Here is a 26,844-nt window from a genome sequence, read left to right as displayed (position 1 = left end):
TTTTTCTTTTCTCAAAGATATATTTTTTTTCTTTCTTCGATTGAAAAAATATATATAATATATATATTTGTGTTTGTGAAATGAAAATATTTTTAGTTGAAAGGATATCAGAAAAATTGTATTGTCGACATGTAGCAACATAATTCCTATCAGGGAAAAAATGGATTTTTTTTTTACTTTTCTTACGTTACACTTTTTATATATATAAGTATACCTTTTTTTTATATATAGCATAACTTTTTTGTGAGACATACATAGTGACAAATTCTTTTTGGGATATATAGAATAACCCCCCCCCCTCCTCCCTGCACCCTCTAATCTTTGTTTTCTTTAAAAATTTTTTTCTCGATAAGTGGCACTACCCAAAATAAATAGAAGACTTTTTTAAAAAATATTTTCACGAGGAAATGAGAGAAATTTTTTTTCATATCCGAATTTTCTATTTTTAATATTATATATTATGCAGTGCGAAATGTATTTTTTTTTAAAAAGATTTATAATAGATTATAAAAGATGTAATAAATTAGCAAAAACAAATATATATTTTAGTAATTGGTAAATTTTTACTAATTCATATAGCTAAATTTTTTTGTAAATTAATAAATTTTTATATAACATTAGAATTTGATTTTTTTTTCAAGTAATATTCTTTGTTTCTTTAAAAAAAAAATTGGAATTTTTTTTTTTTCTTTGAATTTTTCCATACACCAAATGGTATAAATTTATAACCTTGAGGTATTTGAATATATCAAGAACAAATCTCTTAATTATTCAAAAATGAATCATTATTTGCATGAGAAAATAAATGTAAAATTGAAAATGATACCTCGCGCAGGATTACATATATATATATATATATATATATGTATATATATGTATATACATACATAATTACAATTCTGATGTAACATGACGCGAAAAGCGTAAAGTAAAACTTGTCATCGGTTTCTCAATCTAATGCGTTCCGTCATTTTCATTCGCAGATGAAATCATTTTATCATTACTGAATTCATTTCCATTTTAAGAAATATTTTATATTTAGCATGGACAATTAAAAATTGGATTAAAAGAAAATTTTATCTAATGAAATTTTATGAAATAAAAATTTTAATAAATTAATTTTAGAATTGTAGGAAAACTACTATCTAAATATGAATTAGTAAAAAAAAGTTTACTAATTTAAATTAGTGACTCAATTTTTGCTTCTCAATTAGTAAAATTTCACTAATTAACTAATTTTAAAGCAAAAAGTGAGTCACTAATTTAAATTTGTAAAGATTTTTTCTAATTCAGATTTAGAGAGTAATTTTGAATTTTGAATGAAAAAAAAGAAATAGTAAAGAAATAGTAATTTTTACAAAGTATAAATGGTTTTATTTAATCATTTTCCCTCTTTATAGGACAATATAGTTAACATAATATAATAATAATAATAATATCTGAAGTTGATCTGTTAGAATTTGTTAATAGCTTTGAGTGAAGGTAGAATTTTAAAATTTCATCGAATTAGAATTCTTCGAAGATCATCATGACAATTTGACTAGTAGCTTTTTATTTTCCAAAATATTTCATTCTTCAAAATAGGATTTGATTTTCCAAAGTTAGATGCAGATAAAATAAAGGTTTAGCAGATGGTATTTTTTAAAAAGCAATTGAGTCAGATTGATGTACTCTTTGGATGCTGAGATGTAAAGGAAGTTGCGACCCATAAATTCTTCGTTGGTCGAAGTTTATAGTATCTGTAAAATAATAAAATTTTTTTTTTAACCTAGAACCAACGAATTTTGTTTGGTCACCACAAGAAATCTGGTATTGTTGTAGTAACAATATAAAAAATTTTTTTGGTTGTTACAACAAATTTGTATCGTTGTATCAAGTAAAAATTTGTTGTATCAAGTAAAAATTTGTTGTATCAACTAAAAATTTGTTGTAACAATTAAAAATTTGTTGTAATTATATTGTTAGTACAACAATATAGATTTCTTGTAGCAACTAAACATATAGTTCCAGATTTAGTAAGTAGAATTCATTTTTCACTGTGAATGTAAATTTACTCTTACCATTTTTGTAGTCAGATGGGTATTGGTAGCAACCATTACCAAATATTGAAACATTAGAATGAGATCTTCAAAGATGCATTAAAAGATATTTATACAACCTTTTTTAGAGATGATTTCGAATTCAAAATCAAATGAGTGCTTAAATTTTCAGTGAAGAAGGTTTAGGTTAGCTGATAATTTTGAGTAATTTTAATCAAATTCTTCAGATGACGAATAAGTGCAATCATTACAAAACAAAATTATTAAAAGAAATTAATTTTTCCTATATAGCAAAATAATCAAAATTAAAACATTTATCAAAAGCATTATTACAATAGTATACCAATAATTATTATTAAAAACTCAAATCTTTAGCCTACATTAAACATAAATTTCAATTTTTATGATATTTAAAAAAAAAAATTAAGAATTACCAAGCACAATTGTTGTATCATCCAATAAAAATTTAAGATCTTTTGGCTTCAAAGACTTTATTGGATTATTTTTAAGTACCAAATATTTCAATGTTGTATTACCTAATTTAATATTTTCCATCGAAGATATTAAATTATTTGTTAAAATTAAATATTCCAAATTAATCGCTGGACGATAATCAAAATAATTAATTTTATTATCAGACAAATCAAGTACTTTTAAATTCAACAAATTATCAAATGCACTATCATCAATAGAATGAATATTATTTTTACTCAATGATAAAATTTGTAAATTTTCTAAACTACTAAATGAATCTTGATCTAAATTTGTTATTTGATTATTTTTCACATATAATTTTTTCAAATTAATCAAACTATGAAGATTTGGTATTTTCCAAAGTTGATTGTCATTTAAATTTAATGATTCTAGTGCTGGCGTTTTCAAAAATGTCCTCTCTGATAATTGTTGAATTTGATTTCCTGATAAATCTAAATAAACAAGTTTTAAATTTGATAAAAATGTATTATGTGAAAGTGAAATTATTTCACAATTTGCCAATGATAAATATTTTAATTCTGAATGATTTTCAAAATCTAAACAACCACCATTTGAACATGAAAATTTATTATCATCCATTGATAGAGAAATTAATGATTTTGTTTTGTTCATTGATGCTGAATATGAAGTGAGACTACATTTTTCTACAAATAAATGTGTTAATGTCGCGGGAAATCGTTTAAAAAATTGTTCATTTATTTCACGAATTTTATTGTTAGACAAAAATAGATGTGTTAATTTTGACAAAGTAAAATCAAACAAAGGAAATTTAATTTCTTGATTTGGATTTAAATTTCTTAAAGAAAGATTTTCTAAATTTGGTAAAAGAAGATCAATTATATCGTTGTTGTTGTTGTCGTCATAGTTGTTGTTGTTGTTGTTGTTGTAGTCATAGTCGTTGTTGTTGTCGTCATAGTCGTTGTTGTAATTGTAGCTATTGAAAGAATATTTTTTGTATTTTTTTAAATATTGATTTTTTTCATAAGTTATCAAATTATCCAAAACTAGTGTTTTAATTTTCTCATGTGAGGTGAAATTTAGCAAATTTCGTAGATTAATGTTATTTTTTGCCAAATTCAGGTAAAGGAGATTTGGTTGATTTTGAAAAATGTTAAAATCCACTGTGTTTGAAAATTCATTATTCTGTAAATCCAAACAAGTAACGTGTTGACTTGAAATGAAGTTTTCTGGAAGTTTCTTTATTCCTAATTCTGAAAGATCCAATGAAACATTGTCAGGATGTTGTTTTTGACACCATGTCAGTAATAATTGATTGTAACCAAATACTCCATCTCCAACATATGAACCAAGTTCTTCTGTTAGTTGTTGATCACTACCAAGTGGATTTGTTTGAAAACTATCACCAAAATCAAAGCACAGTGTAATTATCACCAATCCAAATAATTGCAAAGGAAAATCCATTTTTACAAATATAAATTTTTTTTTTTAATTGAATTGTTTATTCACTTGTGTAATTTTTAATTTTTAACAGTCAATTGGAATATTTTATTTAACTGAATGAAACGCTTTTTGAAAAGCTACTGCATTGGATTTTGGAAGTTGAACGCTTTTATAAAATTTATCCTCCCACATAAAATTGAACATATGGGAATCCCTCAAATCTTTTTAGATAAATAATCATAAATGATAAGAAAAAACATTTCCTTTAGAGGACAATGTAAGAGTTCAAATTTCCTCCGGATGATAGATATGAATAATTAATTTCTACGAAAATATATATTGTGTTCATTAGATAATTTTCCAAAAACCACACATATCTCAATTTTAATTTGATTACAAGTATCATTAAGGGGGGGGGGGGGGGAACACCAGTTGTAACTCAAAAAATAATGCTTTTTACAAGAATATTTTCCAAAAAAAAAAACAATGAAACTTTTTAAAGAATACTATTTATTAGTTAAAAGTACATGTAAAAAGCTGTAATTTAAAAGAAAGAAAAATGTTTTTTAACCCATTAACGCCCAAATGTCCACAATTTTTAACTTAACTTCAATGAAAGAATTAAAACATTAAAAGACCAGATATTTTAATGCCCATGGGTTCTAGGGGGTATTGGGTATCGCTCTTTCAGATTTTGAGGTCAAAATAGACATTGGTCGACCAGGAAATCCAATATGTCGAATAAAATAAAAAAAAAAACCCAAAAAATCATTTTTTTTTTTTAAATATTTTTTTTGAAGCCGAAAACATTTTTTCTAAGACATCTAACCTATCCTATTGCTGGATAAAATAGTTGTACTTTTAAACTATGTTCATGAGAACCTTCAATTTCAAAATGGCGGACTCAAAATGGCGGAAAAGTAAATGCAATTTAGTAGATATGAACAGAATATTGAACTAACAGTTAAAAAGTCATTAATTCTGCCTCAAAATGGTTACTCGGGGGTTTTCGAGGTCGCTGATTACGAATCTGAAGTCCATTTTTCAAATTTCAAAATGGCGGATCCAATATGGCGGATTATTTTTTAAAAATTCATTGAATTTGCTTGAAACTTATTACTCGGGGGTTTTCGAGGTCGCTGATTACGAATCTAAAGTCCATTTTTCAAATTTCAAAATGGCGGATCCAATATAGCGGATTATTTTTTAAAAATTCATTGAATTTGCTTGAAACTTATTACTCGGAGGTTTTCGAGGTCGCTGATTACGAATCTAAAGTCCATTTTTCAAATTTCAAAATGACGGATCCAATATGTCGGACAAATATTTAAAATCACTGGAAATGTACATAAAAAATATTTTCACTTTAATTTATTAAAAATTTTCATAAAAATCATAAAAATTTCTTAAGAATTTCTTCCGCTATTTTGAATTTTTTTTATTTCGACTTCAAATTCGTAATAAGCGACCCCAAAAACCCCCTAATACCAAGTTTCATAAAAATTGGAACAAATTCCTTAAAATTTCTTCCGCCATATTGGATCCGCCATTTTGAATGTTTCAATTTCGATCTCAGATTCATATTTAGCGACCCTAAAAAACCCTTGATGCTAAGTTTCGCTATTTTGAAATTTTCAAATATATTTAAAATTTTGTAATGCTTTAAAAAAAAAATACTTTTATTACCTTCTGTAATGTAACTTTTGGGCTAGTGATAAAAGAAATTTATTTATTTCTCAATTTTTTTTCTCTTCAAAACAGAAAAATTCACTTAGAATATTGTAAAAAAAAATTTTGAATTTATGCATTCATAAAAAAAAAACACTTTTGTTCTACAAATATTTATATTAATATTAAGCAAAGAATAAAAATGAAAATTTATACTTTAATTTTATGTCAAAGATTAGGATTGAAATAGGAATGTGTTTAGCTATTTTTGTAATAATTTTATTTATAAAATTTTAAAATACACATTAATTGAACATTCTATAGATGTTCTTTTTTTTTTTTTTTCGTTAAACAATAAGTAGAATTAATATTTTGAAATACAGATGTAATTATTCTTATATAACAAAAGAGATTAGGCAATTTTTTGTTTCATTACAATCATCATATCTTCTGAAAAAGATTTTAGTGTTTTAAGCGTTATATTCATTAAAGGATTGTCTGTAATAACCAAATATTTTGTGGTTGTATTTTTCAATTTAATATTTTCCATTGAAGAAAATAAATTATTTGTTAAAATTAAATATTTTAAATTATACGATGGACTATAGTCAAATGTAGATAGTTTATTTCCATAAAGATTAAGTACTATTAAATTTGTAAGATTATAAAAAACACTGCCATCAATGGAATGAATATTATTACTACCTAATGATAAGATTTGCAAATTTCTTAAATTGCTGAATGATTCTTGATTCAAATATGTTATATTATTATTATTAATGTATAATTTTTTTAAGTTACCTAAAATATTTAGATTTGGTATTTTTGAAAGTTCATTGCTGTTTAGATTTAGCGATTCGAGAGCAGGTGTTTTATAAAATACTTCTTCTGACAATTTTTTAATTTTATTTTTTGATATGTCCAAGTAGATAAGCTTTGGACTAGAGTAAAAGGTGTCTCTGTCTATATCACTTATTTTACAATTTGACAGAGATAAGTATTTCAAGTTTGGATAACATTTGAGATTTAAGCATTCATCAAAATAATTTACACAGGTAAATGAATTTCCATCCATTGATAAAGAAATTAAATTAGACGATACCTCTTGTGAATATGAATAACTACTGATGTTACAATTGTCTACAAACAAATGGGTTAAGGTTGTAGGAAAATTTTCCAAAATAAGAGAGCTTATCTCCCCAATTAAATTGTTTGACAAAAATAAGTGAGTCAAATTTGTCGATTTAAAATTGAAACAATAAAAACCAAAGCATCCACTTGCATAATGTGTTCTCTGTAAAGAAAGGTACTCTAAGTTCGGTAAATGAAAATTTATTCTGTCATAATTGTAATGTGAATATCTGGAATTGTCCAAAACTAAAGTTCTAATTTTTGAATGTGAAGCATCGTTCAGAAACATTGTTAGATTAAATTTGTTATTAGCCAAATTCAAGTATTCAAGATTGGTATGCTTCTTAAAAATGTTAAATGTTTGGTTAGTTTCCAATTTGTTGTCATGTAGATCAAAACAAGTGACGAGTTGACTGGAAATGAAATTTTCCGGAAGTTTTTTTATTTTCCAATTTGAAAAATCAAGTGAAATTTTGTCCTGATGTTGTTTCTCGCATGATGTCAGCAATAATTCATCATAACCAAAATGGTCTTCCATCACTAATGAACGAAGTTCTTCTGTTAGTTGTTGATCATTTCCAAGTGGATTTATTTGAAAATTTTCACCAAAATCAAAGCACAGTATAATTATCACCAATTCAAATAATTGCAAGAGAAAAGCCATTTTTACAAATATAAATTTTTTTTTATATTTAACTGTTGATTCAGTAAATTTTTGAATTTCTAACAATCAATTTGAATATTTTATTTCACTGAATGAAATGCTTTTCGAAAATCTACTGCGTGGAATTTTGGAAGTTGAACGCTTTTATAAAATTCATCCTCCCACATAAAATTGAACATATATGGGAATCCCTCAAATCTTTTTAGATAAATAATCATAAATGATAAAAAAAAATACACATTTCCTTTAGAGGACAATGTAAGAGATTCAAAAATATCCTCCGGATGATAGATATGAATAATTAATTTCACAAAAATATAAGTTGTTTGCTTTATTATAGAAAATTTTCCAAAAACTACATATATTTCAATTTTAATTTGATTACATGTATCATTAAAAAAAAACTAAAATTAGAAAATTACATATCATTGTTTTAATGCAAAATGTAGATTAAAAATATTTTCACAGTAATTTATTATAAATAACCAAGGATAAAAAAGAAATTATAAAATTTTCTGTTTTTTTCCCTGCTATTTGCAATTTCGAACAAATTTGGCATTTTAACAATTGTATTAAATAAAAATTTGTGTGAATGAAAATTCGTACAAATAAAGATTTGGCACAAAATTTTTGGCATTGAAAATAAAATTCGAATAATAAAATATTTTCAAATAAAAATTGGTAACCTACAAATTTTGTTTGGTAAAAAAAATTTTGGAATTATAAAAAAAATTGTTGCATTTTGCATTAAAATTATGATCTTTAAAGTATAAAAGTAAATTAATTCTGCACCACTATTCATTAAACAGATGGCAACAAAGTCGTGAAAAGAAATATTATTATAAATTATTCTGCCTTTCGTAAATTTTTTTGTTTTTTTTATAACTATCTCTAATTTAACAAGAAATAGTTGTTACAGAAAATCACAAAAAGAGAAAACAAAAATTTCAAAAAAATATATATATTTAGAGATAGAGATAAATTTTTTCTTTTATTATGACACAGTCGATTTTTCTTTCAATACAATTGTCGTATCATCAGGCAAAAATTGAAGCATTTTAGGCGTTATACTCATTAATGGATTATTCACAAGAACCAAATATTCCAATGTTGTATTATTTCCCAATTGTATATTATCCATCGATGAAATTATATTATTTGTTAAAATTAAATATTGCAAATTGAACGTTGAACGATATTCTAAATTACTTATTTGATTACCAGAAAGATCAAGTACAATTAAACTCAACAAATTATCAAAAGTATTACTATCAATAGAATTAATATTATTTGTACTCAATGATAAAATTTGTAAATTTTCTAAACTACTAAATGAATCTTGATCTAAATTTGTTATTTGATTATTTTTAACATATAATTTTTTCAAATTAATCAAACTATGAAGATTTGGTATTTTCCAAAGTTGATTGTCATTTAAATTTAATGATTCTAGTACTGGTGTTTTGAGAAATGTCCTTTCTGATAATTGTTGAATTTGATTTCCTGATAAATCTAAATAAACAAGTTTTAAATTTGATAAAAATGAATTATGTGAAAGTGAAATTATTTCACAATTTGCCAATGATAAATATTTTAATTCTGGATGATTTTCAAAATCTAAACAACCACCATTTGAACATGAAAATTTATTATCATCCATTGATAGAGAAATTAATGATTTTGTTTTGTTCATTGATGCTGAATATGAAGTGAGACTACATGTTTCTACAAATAAATGTGTTAGTGTCGCGGGGAATCGTTCAAAAAATTGTTCATTTATTTCACCAATTTTATTGTTAGACAAAAATAGATGTGTTAATTTTGTTGTACTAAAATCGAAATATGATAAATATGGATTGTAATTATCGTGAGGATATAATTGTTGTAAAGAAAGTTTTTCTAAATTTGGAAAATCAAGATGAAGTACCTTTCTATTCTCACTACGGAACCTATAATTGTATGCTCTGTCTAAAACTAAAATTTTAAGTTTTGGATGTGAAGCATAATATAGCAAATATTGTAGGTGTATATTTGTTTTGGCTAAATTCAAGTACTCAAGGTTTGGCTGTTTCTTAAAGATGTTAAATTCTATCCTATTTTCAAATTCATTGTTTTGCAAATCTAAGCAAGTGACGTGTTGACTGGAAATAAAATTTTTCGGAAGATTTCTTATTCCTAATTCTGAAAGATCCAATGAAACATTGTCAGGATGTTGTTTTTGACACCATGTCAGTGATAATTCATCGTAACCAAATACTGCATCACCAACTAATGATTGAAGCTCTTCTGTTAGTTGTTGATCATTTCCAAGTGGATTTGTTTGAAAACTTTCACCAAAATCAAAGCACAGTGTAATTATAACCAATCCAAATAATTGTAAGAGAAAACCCATTTTTTGTTTTGCAGATTTTCAGATTTTAATTGTTGCAAATTTGCAGATTTTGATTGTTGTAGATTTTCCGATTTTAACTGTAGTAGATTTTCCGATTTTAATTGTAGTAGATTTTCCGATTTTAATTGTTGTTTGGTTAGCAGTATTTTATCTGTAAATGAATTAAAAATTTATCCACATAGCTTAAATTAAAGGCATTTATTTTTGCAGAATTTAAAAATTTTATAATGTTTTAAAAATTATTATACAAGAAATTTTTTATAAAACAAACCTCATATTCAAAAGTAGCAAAATTGTCACGTTTGCCTTGCTTTTGAGTATTGTTCACTTAACACTTTCTAAATTTATCTTTGCTTTTTGTTATAATTAAGTAATTAAAAATTAAAATACTTTAATAATATATATTTATTTCAATATCTGTTTATTTTTATTTAACTTTTTTTTTGTTTTATTATTCCAAAATGCAAATGGAAAATTATTTAGAAAACATATGGAGAATAAAAAATTGGTCTTGCTTGTAAGACTCTGTTGACTCAAACTAAAATTACTTCAAAAGAAATTTGGCGATATGAAATTGACTCATGTGAACTTTATTATCAAATTTTTATTTATTATCTTCGAATAAAACTTCATTTATTAGAGATACAATAAACTGAAGTTGAAATAAAAAAAAATTTAATTCAATTAATCATTAAAATGAATTTTTAAAAAAATCTCTAACTGATAAAAAAAGTAATAAAATTATTACCGTACAAAGAGAATTTTATGTTATTTATTTATTTTTATATATTGTTTTACATTTATATTATTTTAGGAATAATAAATAGTTATAGCACAATAAAAAATATTTCTGTTTGTTTGGTAAAAAAAAAACTTTTTGTAATTACAAAAAAAATTGGTGTAATTTGCATTAAATTAAAATTATGATCTTTACAGTAAGGATAGAAGAATATTGATTTTGCACCACTGTGCATTAAACAGATGCCAACAAAATCATGAAAAAAAATAATTATTATAAATTTTTCTGCCTTTCGTCAATTATTTTTTTATACAACTATCTCTAATTTAACAAGGAATAGTTGTTTTTTAAAAAAAAAAATATATTTAGAGATAGAGATAAATGTTTTCTTTTATTATGACACAGTCGATTTTTCTTTCAATACAATTGTCGTATCATCAGGTAAAAATTGAAGCATTTTAGGCGTTATACTCATTAATGGATTATTCACAAGAACCAAATATTCTAATGTTGTATTATTTCCCAATTGTATATTATCCATCGATGAAATTGTATTATTTGTTAAAATCAAATATTGCAAATTGAATGTTGAACGATATTCTAAATTACTTATTTGATTACCAGAAAGATCAAGTACAATTAAACTCAACAAATTATCAAAAGTATTACTATCAATAGAATTAATATTATTTGTACTCAATGATAAAATTTGTAAATTTTCTAAACTACTAAATGAATCTTGATCTAAATTTGTTATTTGATTATTTTTAACATATAATTTTTTCAAATTAATCAAACTATGAAGATTTGGTATTTTCCAAAGTTGATTGTCATTTAAATTTAATGATTCTAGTGCTGGTGTTTTGAGAAATGTCCTTTCTGATAATTGTTGAATTTGATTTCCTGATAAATCCAAATGAATAAGTTTTAAATTTGATAAAAATGTATTGTGTGAAAGTGAAATTATTTCACAATTTGCCAATGATAAATATTTTAATTCTGGATGATTTTCAAAATCTAAACAACCACCATTTGAACATGAAAATTTATTACCATCCATTGATAGAGATATTAAAGATGCTGTTTGATTTATTGATGATGAATATGAATTGAGATTACATCTTTCTAAAAATAAATGTGTCAATGTTGAGGGGAATTTTTCAAAAAACTGATCATTTAATTTAGGAATATTATTGTTTGACAAATATAAGTGAGTTAATTTTGTTGAACTAAAATCGATATAGGATAAATACGGATTGTAACTATTGTGATAATTTAATTGTTGTAAAGAAAGATTTTCTAAATTGGGAAAACGAAGATGAAGTACCTTTTCATTCTCATTGTCCCCATAATTATTTGCTCTATCTAAAACTAAAGTTTTAATTTTTGGATGTGAAGCATCATATAGCAAATATTGTAGGTTTACATAGGTTTCGGCTAAATTCAAGTACTCAAGGTTCGGCTGTTTCTTAAAGATGTTAAATTCTATCCTATTTTCAAATTCATTGTTTTGCAAATCTAAGCAAGTGACGTGTTGACTGGAAATAAAATTTTTCGGAAGATTTCTTATTCCTAATTCTGAAAGATCCAATGAAACATTGTCAGGATGTTGTTTTTGACACCATGTCAGTGATAATTCATCGTAACCAAATACTGCATCACCAACTAATGATTGAAGTTCTTCTGTTAGTTGTTGATCATTTCCAAGTGGATTTGTTTGAAAACTTTCACCGAAATCAAAGCACAGGGTAATTATAACCAATCCAAATAATTGTAAGAGAAAACCCATTTTTTGTTTTGCAGATTTTCAGATTTTAATTGTTGCAAATTTGCAGATTTTGATTGTTGTAGGTTTTCAGATTTTAACTGTAGTAGATTTTCCGATTTTAATTGTTGTTTGGTTAGCAGTATTTTATCTGTAAATGAATTAAAAATTTATCCACATAGCTCAAATTAAAGGCATTTATTTTTGCAGAATTTAAAAATTTTATAATGTTTTAAAAATTATTATACAAGAAATTTTTATAAAACAAACCTCATATTCAAAAGTAGCAAAATTGTCACGTTTGCCTTGCTTCTGAGTATTGTTCACTTAACACTTTCTAAATTTATCTTTGCTTTTTGTTATAATTAAGTAATTAATTTTTTTATTTAACTTTTTTTTTTGTTTTATTATTCCAAAATGCAAATGGAAAATTATTTAGAAAACATATGGAGAATAAAAAATTGGTCTTGCTTGTAAGACTCTGTTGACTCAAACTAAAATTACTTCAAAAGAAAATTTGGCGATATGAAATTGACTTATGTGAACTTTGCTATCAAATTTTTATTTATTATTTTCGAATAAAACTTTATTTATTAGAGATACAATCAGAGAGGAATTGAGAGTAAGCACGTAATGCAAATCGCGCTTTTCTATTAAAGTCTGCCCCCTCGCGGTCAAAATATCGAAGCTTAGGTGGTTAGCTATATATATTCCTTAAATCGGTGAGGCTACACACATACGCATAATGTAATGGCTAAGCCGAATGACGTTCGGAATTGATCGGGCGGGCTCGTGTATCTTTGCGTGAATTAGTGAAACAAACTGAAAACGAACCGTGCGGGCCTCATCCAATGTTTTGACTTTTTTTCAGATAAAGTATATGAGCCGGTTTTTGAAACAATTCACTAACCGACAATATTTTTAAGGTTAAATTTAGAAATTTTAATTTAAATTAGTAATTGAAATACAATTTTAATTTATTATTTAAATTTCATTTTAAATTTTTATAAAATTTAGAATTCTAAATGTTCTCTCTTCGAATGCATATAGTTGAATAAGTACGAAATTCGTTTTCAATAAATCTTATCATAATTATTTTATAATAAGTAAAAAAATTTTCGATATTACAATATTATCATTATTTATTTAATTCAGTTAAATCATAGATTAGTAATGTGAAATAATGTGCTTTTGTCAAAGTCATATTAAAAGAAAAATTAAATTCTTTTTATTATTTTGCCGTTAAAATTTTTGAAAAATATTTTTTGTAATATTATAATAAAATTTTAGAATTTAAAAATTTTACCTAATACTGACAACAATGTTTATAATTTAATTCTTAAGAATGTTCTCATTTTATTTAAAATTGAATCAATTTTTTATGTCTATTTAATAGTTTATAAAAAAATATAATTTTTTTTATATTATACTTTTAAATTTTCGATTTGTAAATGTTTACACATTATAAGTAGCTTACATTTTTTAAAATATTAAATTTAAAAACATTTTGTCAAGAGATTAAATGTTTTAACTTAAAATAAATAAATAAAATAATCAATTTTAAAAAATATTTTATAGGTTTTTAAATCAGAAAAATTGTTTTTGTAAATTAATTAATTATTTTTTCTTTGGGCTTGTCCAAGTAAAAAATGATTTAATTTTAAATAAAATGAGAATATTCTTAAAATTTAAATTGTAAACATTGTTGTCAATACCTATTAAAATTACCCACAATTTAATACATTATTAATTTGTATAGAATATTCTATGGTGTTTAGTTTCACATTATTATTTATGTTTAACTAAATTAAATAAATAAAGATAATATTTATAAAAATTATGTCAGTTTTTTTTACTTTTCAATAGTGTTATCAACAAAATTTGTTTTTCATATTTAATTATAAAAGTAACAATTTTTTATAAACAAATTAAATTTTTTTTTAATTTGTATGTGATTTTTTTAAAGCATACCTGGAAATAAGAAGAAGATTTAGTGAAAAAATTTAGAGTCGGCCAATAAGTTTTATATTTTTATGTATTTAAAAAAAAACACCACTTGCAGCATTGTGCACATTTTTGAATAGTAAAACAATTGGTAAATTGTTAAAAATTATTTAAAATAATTTTTTTTGAAACCTGAAATTTTATTTCACTATGAAAAATGAAAGAAAATTTTTTAACAATTTAACAATTTTTTTACTTTTCAGAAATGTGCACAATGCTGCGCGCAGTGTTTAAATGTTTATTTAAACCTATAATCTTAGTTATTTCCAGTATTTCTTAGTATTTTCAGGTATGTTTAAAATTTTTTTTAAAATCATATTCCAATTTAAAAAAACTTAATTTTTTTATTTTTTAATAAAAAATGAAAAAAAAATTTCGTTAACATTATTGAAAAGTAAAAGATAAACTGGAACTTTTCTTCTCTTGGCAAAAATTGAAAAAATCCAGTTTTTTGTCAACATTTACAAAACTGAAATTTTGAAAATTTATAACTCGAAAATTTGCATAAAGAAAGTATCTTTTTTTCACTACAGAACACGAAAAAATTATATTTGGCTGAAATTAAAGGGTCGACTGAAATCTCACGTGAAATCACCCATACGTTTAAGAAAAACATTTTTTAATTAAAAATTTATAATAATTATGATAAGATTTATTGAAAACGAATTTCGTACTTATTCAACTATATGCATTCGAAGAGAGAACATTTAGAATTCTAAATTTTATAAAAATTTAAAATGAAATTTAAATAATAAATTAAAATTGTATTTTAATTACTAATTTAAATTAAAATTTCTAAATTTAACCTTAAAAATATTGTCGGTTAGTGAATTGTTTCAAAAACCGGCTCATATACTTTATCTGAAAAAAAGTCAAAACATTGGATGAGGCCCGCACGGTTCGTTTTCAGTTTGTTTCACTAATTCACGCAAAGATACACGAGCCCGCCCGATCAATTCCGAACGTCATTCGGCTTAGCCATTACATTATGCGTATGTGTGTAGCCTCTTTGCTTTTTGTTATAATTAAGTAATTAAAAATTAAAAAACTTTAATAATATATATTTATTTCAATATCTGTTTATTTTTATTTAACTTTTTTTTTGTTTTATTATTCCAAAATGCAAATGGAAAATTATTTAGAAAACATATGGAGAATAAAAAATTGGTCTTGCTTGTAAGACTCTGTTGACTCAAACTAAAATTACTTCAAAAGAAAATTTGGCGATATGAAATTGACTTATGTGAACTTTGCTATCAAATTTTTATTTATTATTTTCGAATAAAACTTTATTTATTAGAGATATAATAAACTGAAGTTGAAATAAAAACAAATTTATTTCAATTAATCTTTAAAAGGAATTTTTAAAAAAATATCTAACTGATAAAAAAAAGTAATAAAATTATTACCGTACAAAGAGAATTTTATGTCATTTATTTATTTTTATATATTGTTTTACATTTATATTATTTTAGGAATATAGTAAATAGTTATAGCACAATAAAAAATATTTCTGTTTGTTTGGTAAAAAAAACTTTTTGTAATTACAAAAAAATTGGTGTAATTTGCATTAAATTAAAATTATGATCTTTACAGTAAGGATAGAAGAATATTGATTTTGCACCACTGTGCATTAAACAGATGCCAACAAAATCATGAAAAAAATGATTATTATTATAAATTTTTCTGCCTTTCGTAAATTATTTTTTATACAACTATCTCTAATTTAACAAGGAATAGTTGTTTTTTAAAAAAAAATATATTTAGAGATAGAGATAAATGTTTTCTTTTATTATGACACAGTCGATTTTTCTTTCAATACAATTGTCGTATCATCAGGCAAAAATTGAAACATTTTAGGTGTTATACTCATTAATGGATTATTCACAAGAACCAAATATTCTAATGTTGTATTATTTCCCAATTGTATATTATCCATCGATGAAATTGTATTATTTGTTAAAATCAAATATTGCAAATTGAACGTTGAACGATATTCTAAATTACTTATTTGATTACCAGAAAGATCAAGTACAATTAAACTCAACAAATTATCAAAAGTATTACTATCAATAGAATCAATATTATTTGTACTCAATGATAAAATTTGTAAATTTTCTAAACTACTAAATGAATCTTTATCTAAATTTGTTATTTGATTATTTTTAACATATAAATTTTTCAAATTAATCAAACTATGAAGATTTGGTATTTTCCAAAGTTGATTGTCATTTAAATTTAATGATTCTAGTGCTGGTGTTTTGAGAAATGTCCTTTCTGATAATTGTTGAATTTGATTTCCTGATAAATCCAAATGAATAAGTTTTAAATTTGATAAAAATGTATTGTGTGAAAGTGAAATTATTTTACAATTTGCCAATGATAAACATTTTAATTCTGGATGATTTTCAAAATCTAAACAACCACCATTTGAACATGAAAATTTATTACCATCCATTGATAGAGATATTATAGATGCTGTTTGATTTATTGATGATGAATATGAATTGAGATTACATCTTTCTAAAAATAAATGTGTCAATGTTGAGGGGAATTTTTCAAAAAACTGATCATTTAATTTAGGAATATTATTGTTTGACAAAAATAAGTGAGTTAATTTTGTTGAACTAAAATCGATATAGGATAAATGCGGATTGTAACTATTGTGATAATTTAATTGTTGTAAAGAAAGATTTTCTAAATTGGGAAAACGAAGATGAAGTACCTTTTCATTCTCATTGAACCTATAATTACTTGCTCTATCTAAAACTAAAGTTTTAATTTTTGGATGTGAAGCATCATATAGCAAATATTGTAGGTTTACATTTGTTTTGGCTAAATTCAAGTACTCAAGGTTTGGCTGTTTCTTAAAGATGTTAAATTCTGTCCTATTTTCAAATTCATTGTTTTGCAAATCTAAGCAAGTGACGTGTTGACTGGAAATAAAATTTTTCGGAAGATTTCTTATTCCTAATTCTGAAAGATCCAATGAAACATTGTCAGGATGTTGTTTTTGACACCATGTCAGTGATAATTCATCGTAACCAAATACTGCATCACCAACTAATGATTGAAGTTCTTCTGTTAGTTGTTGATCATTTCCAAGTGGATTTGTTTGAAAACTTTCACCAAAATCAAAGCACAGGGTAATTATAACCAATCCAAATAATTGTAAGAGAAAACCCATTTTTTGTTTTGCAGATTTTCAGATTTTAATTGTTGCAAATTTGCAGATTTTGATTGTTGTAGGTTTTCAGATTTTAACTGTAGTAGATATTCCGATTTTAATTGTTGTTTGGTTAGCAGTATTTTATCTGTAAATGAATTAAAAATTTATTCACATAGCTTAAATGAAAGGCATTTATTTTTGCAGAATTTAAAAATTTTATAATGTTTTAAAAATTATTATACAAGAAATTTTTTATAAAACAAACCTCATATTCAAAAGTAGCAAAATTGTCACGTTTGCCTTGCTTTTGAGTATTGTTCACTTAACACTTTCTAAATTTATCTTTGCTTTTTGTTATAATTAAGTAATTAATTTTTTTATTTAACTTTTTTTTTGTTTCATTATTTCAAAATGCAAATGGAAAATTATTTAGAAAACATATGGAGAATAAAAAATTGGTCTTGCTTGTAAGACTCTGTTGACTCAAACTAAAATTACTTCAAAAGAAAATTTGGCGATATGAAATCGACTCATGTGAACTTTATTATCAAATTTTTATTTATTATCTTCGAATAAAACTTCATTTATTAGAGATACAATAAACTGAAGTTGAAATAAAAAAAAAATTTATTTCAATTAATCATTAAAAGGAATTTTTAAAAAAATCTCTAACTGATAAAAAAAGTAATAAAATTATTAACGTACAAAGAGAATTTGATGTATCTAATCTTAATTAAAATGATTATATTTATATTGTTTTACATTTATATTATTTTAGGAATAATAAATAGTTATAGCACAATAAAAAATATTTCTGTTTGTTTGGTAATAAAAATTTTTGTAATTACAAAAAAATTGGTGCAATTTGCATTAAAATTATGATCTTTACAGTAAGGATAGAAGAATATTGATTTTGCACCACTGTGCATTAAACAGATGCCAACAAAATCATGAAAAAAATAATTATTATAGGTAAATTTTTCTGCCTTTCGTAAATTATTTTTTATACAACTATCTCTAATTTAACAAGGAATAGTTGTTTTTTTAAAAAAAAAATATATTTAGAGATAGAGATAAATGTTTTCTTTTATTATGACACAGTCGATTTTTCTTTCAATACAATTGTCGTATCATCAGGCAAAAATTGAAGCATTTTAGGCGTTATACTCATTAATGGATTATTCACAAGAACCAAATATTCTAATGTTGTATTATTTCCCAATTGTATATTATCCATCGATGAAATTGTATTATTTGTTAAAATCAAATATTGCAAATTGAATGTTGAACGATATTCTAAATTACTTATTTGATTACCAGAAAGATCAAGTACAATTAAACTCAACAAATTATCAAAAGTATTACTATCAATAGAATCAATATTATTTGTACTCAATGATAAAATTTGTAAATTTTCTAAACTACTACTAAATGAATCTTTATTCAAATTTGTTATTTGATTATTTTTGACATATAATTTCTTTAAATTTACCAAACTATGAAAATTTGGTATTTTTTGAAGTTTATTGTCATTTAAATTTAATGATTCTAGTACTGGTGTTTTGAGAAATATCCTTTCTGATAATTGTTGAATTTGATTTCCTGATAAATCCAAATAAATAAGTTTTAAATTTGATAAAAATGTATTATTTGAAAGTGAAATTATTTCACAATTTGCTAATGATAAATATTTTAATTTTGGATGATTTTCAAAATTTAAACAACCATCATTTGAACATGAAAAATTATTACCATCCATTGATAGAGATATTAAAGATAATGTATAATTTTTTGATGCTGTATATGAATTAAGATTACATCTTTCTAAAAATAAATGTGTCAATGTTGAGGGGATTCTTTTAAAAGACGTATTATTTAATTCATGAATATTATTGTCTGACAAAAATAAGTGTGTTAATTTTGTTGATCTTAAATCCATAGCGAAAAAATATGGATTCTTAGTAAATTTAGGATTTAAGTTTTTTATCGAAAGATTTTCTAAATTTGGAAAACGAAAATGAAGTAAATATTTTCTCTCTCTACCGAAGTCATAATTGTTTACACTGTCGAAAATTAAAGTTTTAATTTTTGAATGTGATGCAGAAAATAGCCAAGATTGTAGGTTTATACCTGTTTTGGCCAAATTAAGATACTCAAGATTTCGCTGATTATAAAAGAGTTGAAATAGTATCCTATATTGAAATTTATTGTTTTGCAAATCTAAGCAAATGACGTGATGACTGGAAATAACATTGTCTGACAGTCTTTTTAATTCCAATCCTGAAAGATCTAATGAAACATTGTCAGGATGTTGTTTTTGACACCATGTCAGTAATAATTTATCATAACCAAATACTGAATCTCCAACTAATGAACGAAGTTCTTCTGTTAGTTGTTGATCATTTCCAAGTGGATTTGTTTGAAAACTTTCACCAAAATCAAAGCACAGGGTAATTATAACCAATCCAAATAGTTGTAAGAGAAAATCCATTTTTTGTTTTGCAGATTTTCAGATTTTAATTGTTGCAAATTTGCAGATTTTGATTATTGTAGTTATTCAGATTTTAGTTGTTGGGAAATTTTCAGATTCTGTCTGTTGTAGATATTTAAAAACTGCTGCAATTATTCCAATTTTAACTGTTGTAGATTTTCATAATTTGATTGTTGTTAGAATTCTGTTATCTGTAAATGAATCACAAATTTATTCAAATTGTTCAAAATTTATTTTTACAGAATTTAAAGATTATTAGAAAAATAAAAGAAATTTTTATTAAACAAACCTCATCTTCAAAAATTGGCAAAATTATCATGATCCCCTTTGCCTTGCTTCTGATTTTTGTTCATCTAACACTGTCTAAATTTTTCTTTGTTTTTCATTAAAATTAAATGGATAATTATTTAAGACAACGTATGGAGAATAAAAAATTGATCTTGCTTGTAAAACTCTCTTGACTCTAAATTAAAATTCAACAGAAATTTGACGATATGAAATTGACTGATGTGAACTTTGTTATCAAATTTTTAACTACGACTAAAACTTATATTTCATTTAAGATACTGAATTTGAAATAAACAAAAATATTATTTTAAAATTATCTTTAAAAGCTAAAAAAAAAAAGTAATAAAATTATTGTTACAATGTTTGAAAAATACAATCAAAAATCAATGTGCAATTTAGAAATGTTAAAAGAACGAACATCAGAATCATTTATTTGATTTCTCCTGAGATCTAAATATTCAAGAAAAGCAGTACCAATTCTCGTAGCATCGGCAAGTATCTTAAATGAATTTCCCCCAAGATGAAGAGCACGTAAACTAAATGGCATTTGCCATCCTTGAAGTGTACTCAATTTATTATCATCAAGATGTAATTCCTCTAATGCAATTAAATTACCAAAAGAATTTTCTGATAATTTTTCAATTCCCACATCTCTTAACCATAATTTTTTCAATTTTTTCAATTCACAAAAATCATTGTCAACAATTCTCAATATTCTCGTATGATCAAGTATCAATATTTCCAAATTTATTAAACGACAAAGTTTTGGTACATTTGTCAATGGATTACTACCCAAATTTAAAATCACTAAACTAGTACTCAATGAATTTTCATTTAATTTTTCCAAATAATTTTCAGAGAGATCCAATAATATTAGATTTCCATTATCATTAAATGCATTTGATTCAATTTCAAAAATATTATTATCACTTAAAAATAATATATTTAAATTTTTTAATTTATCCAAACATAATGATTGTGATTTTTCACTGCAACCAATTTTTTCAAAAATATTTTTATTAAGACTCAATATACGTAGTTTTTGTTCAATTTCAAGTGTTGTTATATTATTATTATTATTGTTATCATAAAGACGAATTGGTTCAAGTTTCTTTAATTTATTATCATCGAGAATTAAGCTATTCACTGTTTTATAAATTTTTAATGTACCTTGTGATAAATCATTTCCCGAGAGAATTAAATTATTTAAATTTGTCATAAGGGATAAATCCAAATTTTTCAAACTTAAATTTCGTAAATGAAGATCATTTAATTTTGGATAATATCCCTTTATTATTTTTAGAGAATCAGTTCTTTTGTTATCGTTTAAATTTAAAATTCTAACATTCAATAATTCTTGATTATCAAAAAATGAATTAACATTTAATTGATTATTTTCTAAATTCACCACTTGAAGATGGGGAAATTTATTAAAAAATCCTGATGTAATTTCATTTATTCCACGTGCTTTAAGATCAAGACAATCCATATTGAGATTGTGGAATAATTTTTCACTGAGTTTTTCAATTGTTACATTTGATGGTATTAGTCCTTGAATATTGTTTTTACATAATTTGAATGGATTAAAACGATTTAAAAGTTCCTTTTCTTTTTCTAATTGTGAAGAACAAATTTCATAAATGCAGAAACTGATGATAATTTTTAGTAATTTATCAATAAAATTCATTATGGTAATGAAAAAAAAAAAGTGACGAGTACTGTTAATTTATATAACAATGCGGAAGTACTGGGTAATGAGAAACTTTTTTTTTTTTTTTTTACTTTTTTAAGTACAAAAAAGGAAATTTGTTTACAGAAATGTTGTACACTTGAAGATGTAAATAGAACTGGCGTTGAAATGGTTCAAGTTCCAAGATACACGAGGGAAGTTGAAAAGACGATACACTTTGAACTTTGTTATCGTTGTGACCTCGATAAGACTTTAGGGTTATTATCAAGGCAAATTGCGTATGCCGGAAATTTTGATTTTAGTTTACTATTGTTTGGAAATAGGTCAAAATTTTTGTTTTCATAATTGGAATTTGTTTTTTAGATAAAAAAAAACGTAAGGCCAGGTCAGATTCTGATTTTGGATGTTAAATTGCTTAATTTTCGATTTGAATTAATTAATTTAGATCTGGTTTACACAAATTAAATTTAAGATACTTTTGTTAGTTCAAATAAAAAAATAGCAGAGGAAGTAAAAAATCACATCTAATTAAGAAACGGATAAAGAAAATGTTTTAGAATTTCGAAGTTACGGAATCTGTTGCACTAAAAAAAATGGTATAAATATTTCTCAAATCTTTTAATTAATACTATTTACATCTAAAATTAATTATGCCGGATGAATTACATTCGTAAATACAATAATTTTTTTCATAACAATACAGATTACAGATTTTACCAACAAACCAAATTCTAAATATCAAAAATTTCATTCTAACATTTTGGTAATTATTTATTCTGTATATTAAATACTTTCACTTAATTCTGTATAATTAATTTTTGACCTAAAATTCTAAACTAAAAATTAATCAAAAAAATTAAGAATTACAGATAAGAATTAAAAATTTTCTTCAATGTACAATAAATATTTAGAAAATATTCTACCATATCAAATTTTCCCCAGCTATGCATTGTTCATAGCATCTTCCTTTCATTGCCCTACATTCACTAATCACATGTATCACAATATCAGGTGAAAGATTTTGCATACAACTAACGCTGATCATTGGATTTTTTTGCAAATAAACAACCGATAAATGATAGGCACTATCGAGACATAAATCAGCAAAACTTGTAAAATGATTTCCACGAACGTCGAGATTTTTCAAACTATCCTGCTGCCTCCACCAAAATCTATTTAAACGTTCCAAATTATTATAAGAAAGATCCAATTCCTCAAGACGTGGTAATTCAATAAACGAATCGGTTTCAATTCGACATATTCGATTGTTAGATAAAATAATTTTCTTCAATAATCTTAAATCTCTAAATGTTCCAGTTTGAATGAATTCAATTTGATTGTATCCCAATGAAATGGTTAATAATTGTGTATTTCTACTTAAATTTGGCACTTTTGTCAAACGATTACCAGTTAAATCCAATTCCTTTAGATTACGAAGATTTAAAAATGTTTCCGCTTTAATTATATCAATGTGATTGTTTGCTAAATTTAATGTCATTAAATCACAGGCATCATCAAATGCATCTGAATCAATTCGTACAATTTCATTGTGTGTCAATGAGAGGAATTTCAATCGTCTTGCATTATTAAGACGAAGTGCTCTGTCTGCCAAACAATGTCCACGACAAATTGATCTTAATTTATTATCATCCAAGAAGAGAAATTCCACATTATCCATAATTTCACCACCAAAACTTTTAATACGATTTCTCTCCAAATAAACATAGGTCAAACAATTTGGAACATTTCGTACAAAATTTTCATTTTCAATATAATTATCCGATAGATATAAATGACGAAGTGTTGGAAATGCATGACGTAGGGAAAATTGTAAACTTCTTAGCCAATTTTTTCTTAAATATAAACTATCAACATTTGGAAAACAATCACTATGAATAATATCACGACCATAGTCATCAATTGGTACTTGATTCTCGTCAAGAATTAATGTTCGTAATTTATAATTGTCACTGTTAAATGTGAGAAGATCACAAATTGGTATACGATTTTTGGATAAATCCAAATAGATGAGATTTGAAATTGTGTTAAATGTTCCGGATTCAATGCGATCAATGTGATTGTCACGGAAACTTAGACAGGAGACATCATAACTGCTGACGATACCTCGATAGAGTGTGTGAATATTTACACGTGGTAGAAAGAGTGTGAGATCTTTTTTCTTGAAATCTTGACAACTTCCGGTTGGTAGAATAGGATTGTCATCGGATCGTGATCTTAAGTCAATTGAATGATAGAGTCCCACCAATGGAAAGGAAACTTGTGAAATATGATGTCCATTGATGAGAAATAGTTGTAATATAACGATGATTAGAAGTTGGGTAATTTGTACCATTCCTGTAGGTGAAAAAAGGGGAAGAAAATTAATTTTTTTTTTATTTATTTAATTTAAATAATTGATAAATTAATTGAGAAATTAATTGAGAATTTAATTAAAAAATTAATTGAGAATTTAATTGCGAATTTAATTGAGAAATAAGGGAATAGAGAAGTTATTTTGACTCGTGGAGTTCTTTCGGAGAGAGAGTGAGACAGGTAGTTGAGAACAGTGCGCGCGCAGCACGTGCAGAGTGGGGGTAACGATTGTGATTGGCATTCGCACGCCTCTCCCCACTCTTTACGCACTGCGCGCGCACTGTTCTCAACTTGGGCGTTGGTAGGCATAAGTTTAGTCTGATTCTATATAAAAATTTTTTATTCAATTACGGTGCAATTAAAAAATAATTAATTTCGCAAATAATTTTTAATTTATTTAACTGATAATTTCGAATTAAATTAACAGGTAATTTTTAATTTATTTAATAATTATTTTGAATGTTTCTAATTTTCTATTTTCATAAATTTCATAATTATTGTAAATTCAAAATTAGATCACAAAATAAAGTCAAATTTTTTAATAATTATTTTTAAAATAATTCAATGAATAATTACTAATCATAATTATTGAATAAATAATTATCATTACCTAATAATTATAATTATTATAATTATAATTATTATAATTATTAAATAAATAATTATTATTACTTACCAATTATTATTGTTATTGTTATTATTATAATTATTAATTATTAAAAGAATATCTATTATTTGCAATTAAGTAGTTTAAAAAATGAGAATTTTAAAATAAAATAAAAGTAATAATAAACAAAATTTAGTTATTCTTTTTTAAATTAACATTATTTTGGTCTATTGTTATTTTTTTATTTTTAATAGTTCTTGTAATATATATTATAAATAAAAATAATTTTCTTTATAAAAATTAAGTTATTATTTTTCAAAAATTATACAATTTTTTTGTATTTTGATCGTTGGTTAATTTTTGAATTTGAAAAAAAATTTCCTAATATTAAATTTTCAAAATCTTATTATTTAATTTAAATCTAGTACCAAATTTTTTTTTTTTTAATTTCCAGGTAACAAATTCCAAGCAGATTTCTACATTATTCGATATGGATTTAAAGAATCATTTCATGGTAAATGTTTTTACTAAAATAATTTTTCTTATCATTTGTCGAAATGTTATTTCGAAAAAATTTAACAATAATAATTATTTATAATAATAATAATAATAATATAAAAAGCCCAACATTAAAATTAACATTAAATAAATTAAATTTACATTTGGTTTTTGAAATTGAGTAGAAAAATTTTATGTTAAATTTTTAGAATTTAATTTTTTTTTAAAAAAAGTTTTCACATTATCCTTGGTTGGTAAATTTTTTTTTTTTTGCTGCAAATAATTATCGATAAAGTTTGTTTATCAATTGAAATTTAAAAAAAAGGTTTTAACTTTCAAAAATAGAGGGAAACATTTTTAAAGTGTTTTAAAAGAAATTTAAAAAATAAAAAACGAAAATTAAGAAAAAAAAACAAAATAGTGAAGATAATAAATTATTATTTATGAATATTTGAAATTTTCTAATTCAATGTTTCCACTTTAAATTAAAATAAAATTTTTTCTTACTATCAATTTTTAATTTAAATGAATTTTTTCATGAAATTAAAATAAAATTTTGCTAAAAAATGTGAAATGTCAAAAATAGTTAAAAAATTTTGAAAAACAATTAAATATAAAAATCAACAAAATTTTTGAAACCTCCAAAAATAATGTGAATGTAAAAAAAAGCAAAACTTTTTTTTATTTTTATTAATTTATATAACATGAAAATCGATGATTTGAAAAGTTGTAATTTAAAAAAAAACAACTTACTTAAATTTTAGAAGTAATTTTCACATGAAACTTTAGCGAGTTGTGTGACAAATCTAATTCCCACTTTGCTTTTATAGTGTGATCAATAGACTGGGTTTTTTTTTTTTTTTCTTAAATCATTTGAAACTCCCAATGTCGTCTAAGCAATTGACGTTGTACTCGTGAATTATTATCTCTCTAGTTTCGAAACTCATTAGGATTTGCTCTTTAGCAGTATGCACTTCTGATGTTGTATTGATTAGATAATTTTTTTTTTGCAATTGCAAAGCCTATCAAAAAGAATTTTTTTTTTTTTCATTGTACAAGAAAATAATAATTTTAATCTGATAAAATTTTTTTGTTCAATAAATAAACCTAAAAAGTATAAAAATAAAATACATTTTTTTATTTATATATTTTTTTAAATTTTGTATTTTTATTTGTATATAAAATATAGAAAATAATAAAAAAAGAAAAGTACCCAAGAAACAAAAATGCAGAAGGAAAATAAATTTAAATTAAAGAAAATTAATTTTGTTATATAGTAAAAAAGATTCTTTGAAATAATCAACTGAATGAATCAGTTAATAGTGTATTTTACATTTGGTAATGTCATGGACTTGTGTATGAGATTCTCGTGCCCTACAAAGTCTTTACCAAGGTCTCAGCATTCAATGTTCGTTGTGTAATTTTGTTGC

General features: G+C 23.9%; 6 protein-coding genes across 6 annotated transcripts; all 6 read right to left on the bottom strand.

The window, feature by feature from the left end:
* Positions 1–1,348: 1,348 nt before the first annotated feature.
* LOC127289221 (leucine-rich repeat-containing G-protein coupled receptor 4-like) lies at positions 1,349–4,062 on the bottom strand. Its single transcript, XM_051317028.1, has 2 exons — positions 2,061–4,062; positions 1,349–1,739 (listed from the first exon to the last, which is right to left on the bottom strand). Exon 1 carries the CDS (start codon positions 3,954–3,956, stop codon positions 2,463–2,465), a length of 1,494 nt encoding a protein of 497 aa, XP_051172985.1. The 5' UTR covers positions 3,957–4,062; the 3' UTR covers positions 1,349–1,739; positions 2,061–2,462.
* Positions 4,063–6,015: 1,953 nt separating this feature from the next.
* LOC127289214 (leucine-rich repeat-containing protein 15-like) lies at positions 6,016–7,502 on the bottom strand. The gene has a single exon (XM_051317014.1). It carries the CDS (start codon positions 7,396–7,398, stop codon positions 6,016–6,018), a length of 1,383 nt encoding a protein of 460 aa, XP_051172971.1. The 5' UTR covers positions 7,399–7,502.
* Positions 7,503–8,370: 868 nt separating this feature from the next.
* LOC127289213 (toll-like receptor 3) lies at positions 8,371–13,105 on the bottom strand. Its single transcript, XM_051317013.1, has 3 exons — positions 12,565–13,105; positions 10,927–12,445; positions 8,371–9,793 (listed from the first exon to the last, which is right to left on the bottom strand). The coding sequence occupies exons 2-3, from the start codon at positions 12,316–12,318 to the stop codon at positions 8,393–8,395; spliced, it is 2,793 nt and encodes a 930-aa protein (XP_051172970.1). The 5' UTR covers positions 12,319–12,445; positions 12,565–13,105; the 3' UTR covers positions 8,371–8,392.
* A 2,945-nt stretch (positions 13,106–16,050) lies between these two features.
* On the bottom strand, positions 16,051–22,268 carry LOC127289212 (chaoptin-like). The gene is made up of 4 exons (XM_051317012.1): positions 20,624–22,268; positions 19,598–19,893; positions 18,588–18,904; positions 16,051–17,488 (listed from the first exon to the last, which is right to left on the bottom strand). The coding sequence occupies exons 1-4, from the start codon at positions 21,931–21,933 to the stop codon at positions 16,091–16,093; spliced, it is 3,321 nt and encodes a 1,106-aa protein (XP_051172969.1). The 5' UTR covers positions 21,934–22,268; the 3' UTR covers positions 16,051–16,090.
* LOC127289224 (P-granule-associated novel protein 1-like) lies at positions 17,733–20,612 on the bottom strand. Its single transcript, XM_051317031.1, has 2 exons — positions 20,248–20,612; positions 17,733–20,149 (listed from the first exon to the last, which is right to left on the bottom strand). Exon 2 carries the CDS (start codon positions 19,956–19,958, stop codon positions 18,558–18,560), a length of 1,401 nt encoding a protein of 466 aa, XP_051172988.1. The 5' UTR covers positions 19,959–20,149; positions 20,248–20,612; the 3' UTR covers positions 17,733–18,557.
* A 269-nt stretch (positions 22,269–22,537) lies between the features above and the next one.
* Positions 22,538–26,356, bottom strand: LOC127289222 (slit homolog 3 protein-like). Its single transcript, XM_051317029.1, has 2 exons — positions 26,168–26,356; positions 22,538–24,291 (listed from the first exon to the last, which is right to left on the bottom strand). The coding sequence occupies exon 2, from the start codon at positions 24,287–24,289 to the stop codon at positions 22,856–22,858; it is 1,434 nt and encodes a 477-aa protein (XP_051172986.1). The 5' UTR covers positions 24,290–24,291; positions 26,168–26,356; the 3' UTR covers positions 22,538–22,855.
* Positions 26,357–26,844: the final 488 nt, after the last annotated feature.

This window comes from Leptopilina boulardi, unplaced genomic scaffold (genome assembly GCF_019393585.1).
Source record: "Leptopilina boulardi isolate dan_hultmark-lab unplaced genomic scaffold, ZJU_Lbou_2.1 LbouV2_40, whole genome shotgun sequence".
NCBI classification, from domain to species: Eukaryota; Metazoa; Arthropoda; class Insecta; order Hymenoptera; family Figitidae; genus Leptopilina; species Leptopilina boulardi.
Note: the sequence above shows the minus strand (reverse complement) of the source record. Positions and strands in the feature narration are given on the sequence as shown.

Bases quoted from the DNA above. Each gene is read 5' to 3' on its own strand.
- LOC127289221 (XM_051317028.1), bottom strand. From the start codon at position 3,956: ATGGATTTTCCTTTGCAATTATTTGGATTGGTGATAATTACACTGTGC.
- LOC127289214 (XM_051317014.1), bottom strand. From the start codon at position 7,398: ATGGCTTTTCTCTTGCAATTATTTGAATTGGTGATAATTATACTGTGC.
- LOC127289213 (XM_051317013.1), bottom strand. From the start codon at position 12,318: ATGGGTTTTCTCTTACAATTATTTGGATTGGTTATAATTACCCTGTGC. The intron at 9,794-10,926 runs TAATAAAAGAAA...TCTGCAAAACAA, and splicing joins AAGAAAAATCGACTGTGTCA to AAAATGGGTTTTCTCTTACA.
- LOC127289224 (XM_051317031.1), bottom strand. From the start codon at position 19,958: ATGGATTTTCTCTTACAACTATTTGGATTGGTTATAATTACCCTGTGC.
- LOC127289212 (XM_051317012.1), bottom strand. From the start codon at position 21,933: ATGAATTTTATTGATAAATTACTAAAAATTATCATCAGTTTCTGCATT. The intron at 19,894-20,623 runs ATTGTATTTTTC...TTTTGGTGAAAG, and splicing joins AAATTGCACATTGATTTTTG to TTTTCAAACAAATCCACTTG. The intron at 17,489-18,587 runs GTATTGAAAGAA...TCTGCAAAACAA, and splicing joins TGCCTGATGATACGACAATT to AAAATGGGTTTTCTCTTACA.
- LOC127289222 (XM_051317029.1), bottom strand. From the start codon at position 24,289: ATGGTACAAATTACCCAACTTCTAATCATCGTTATATTACAACTATTT.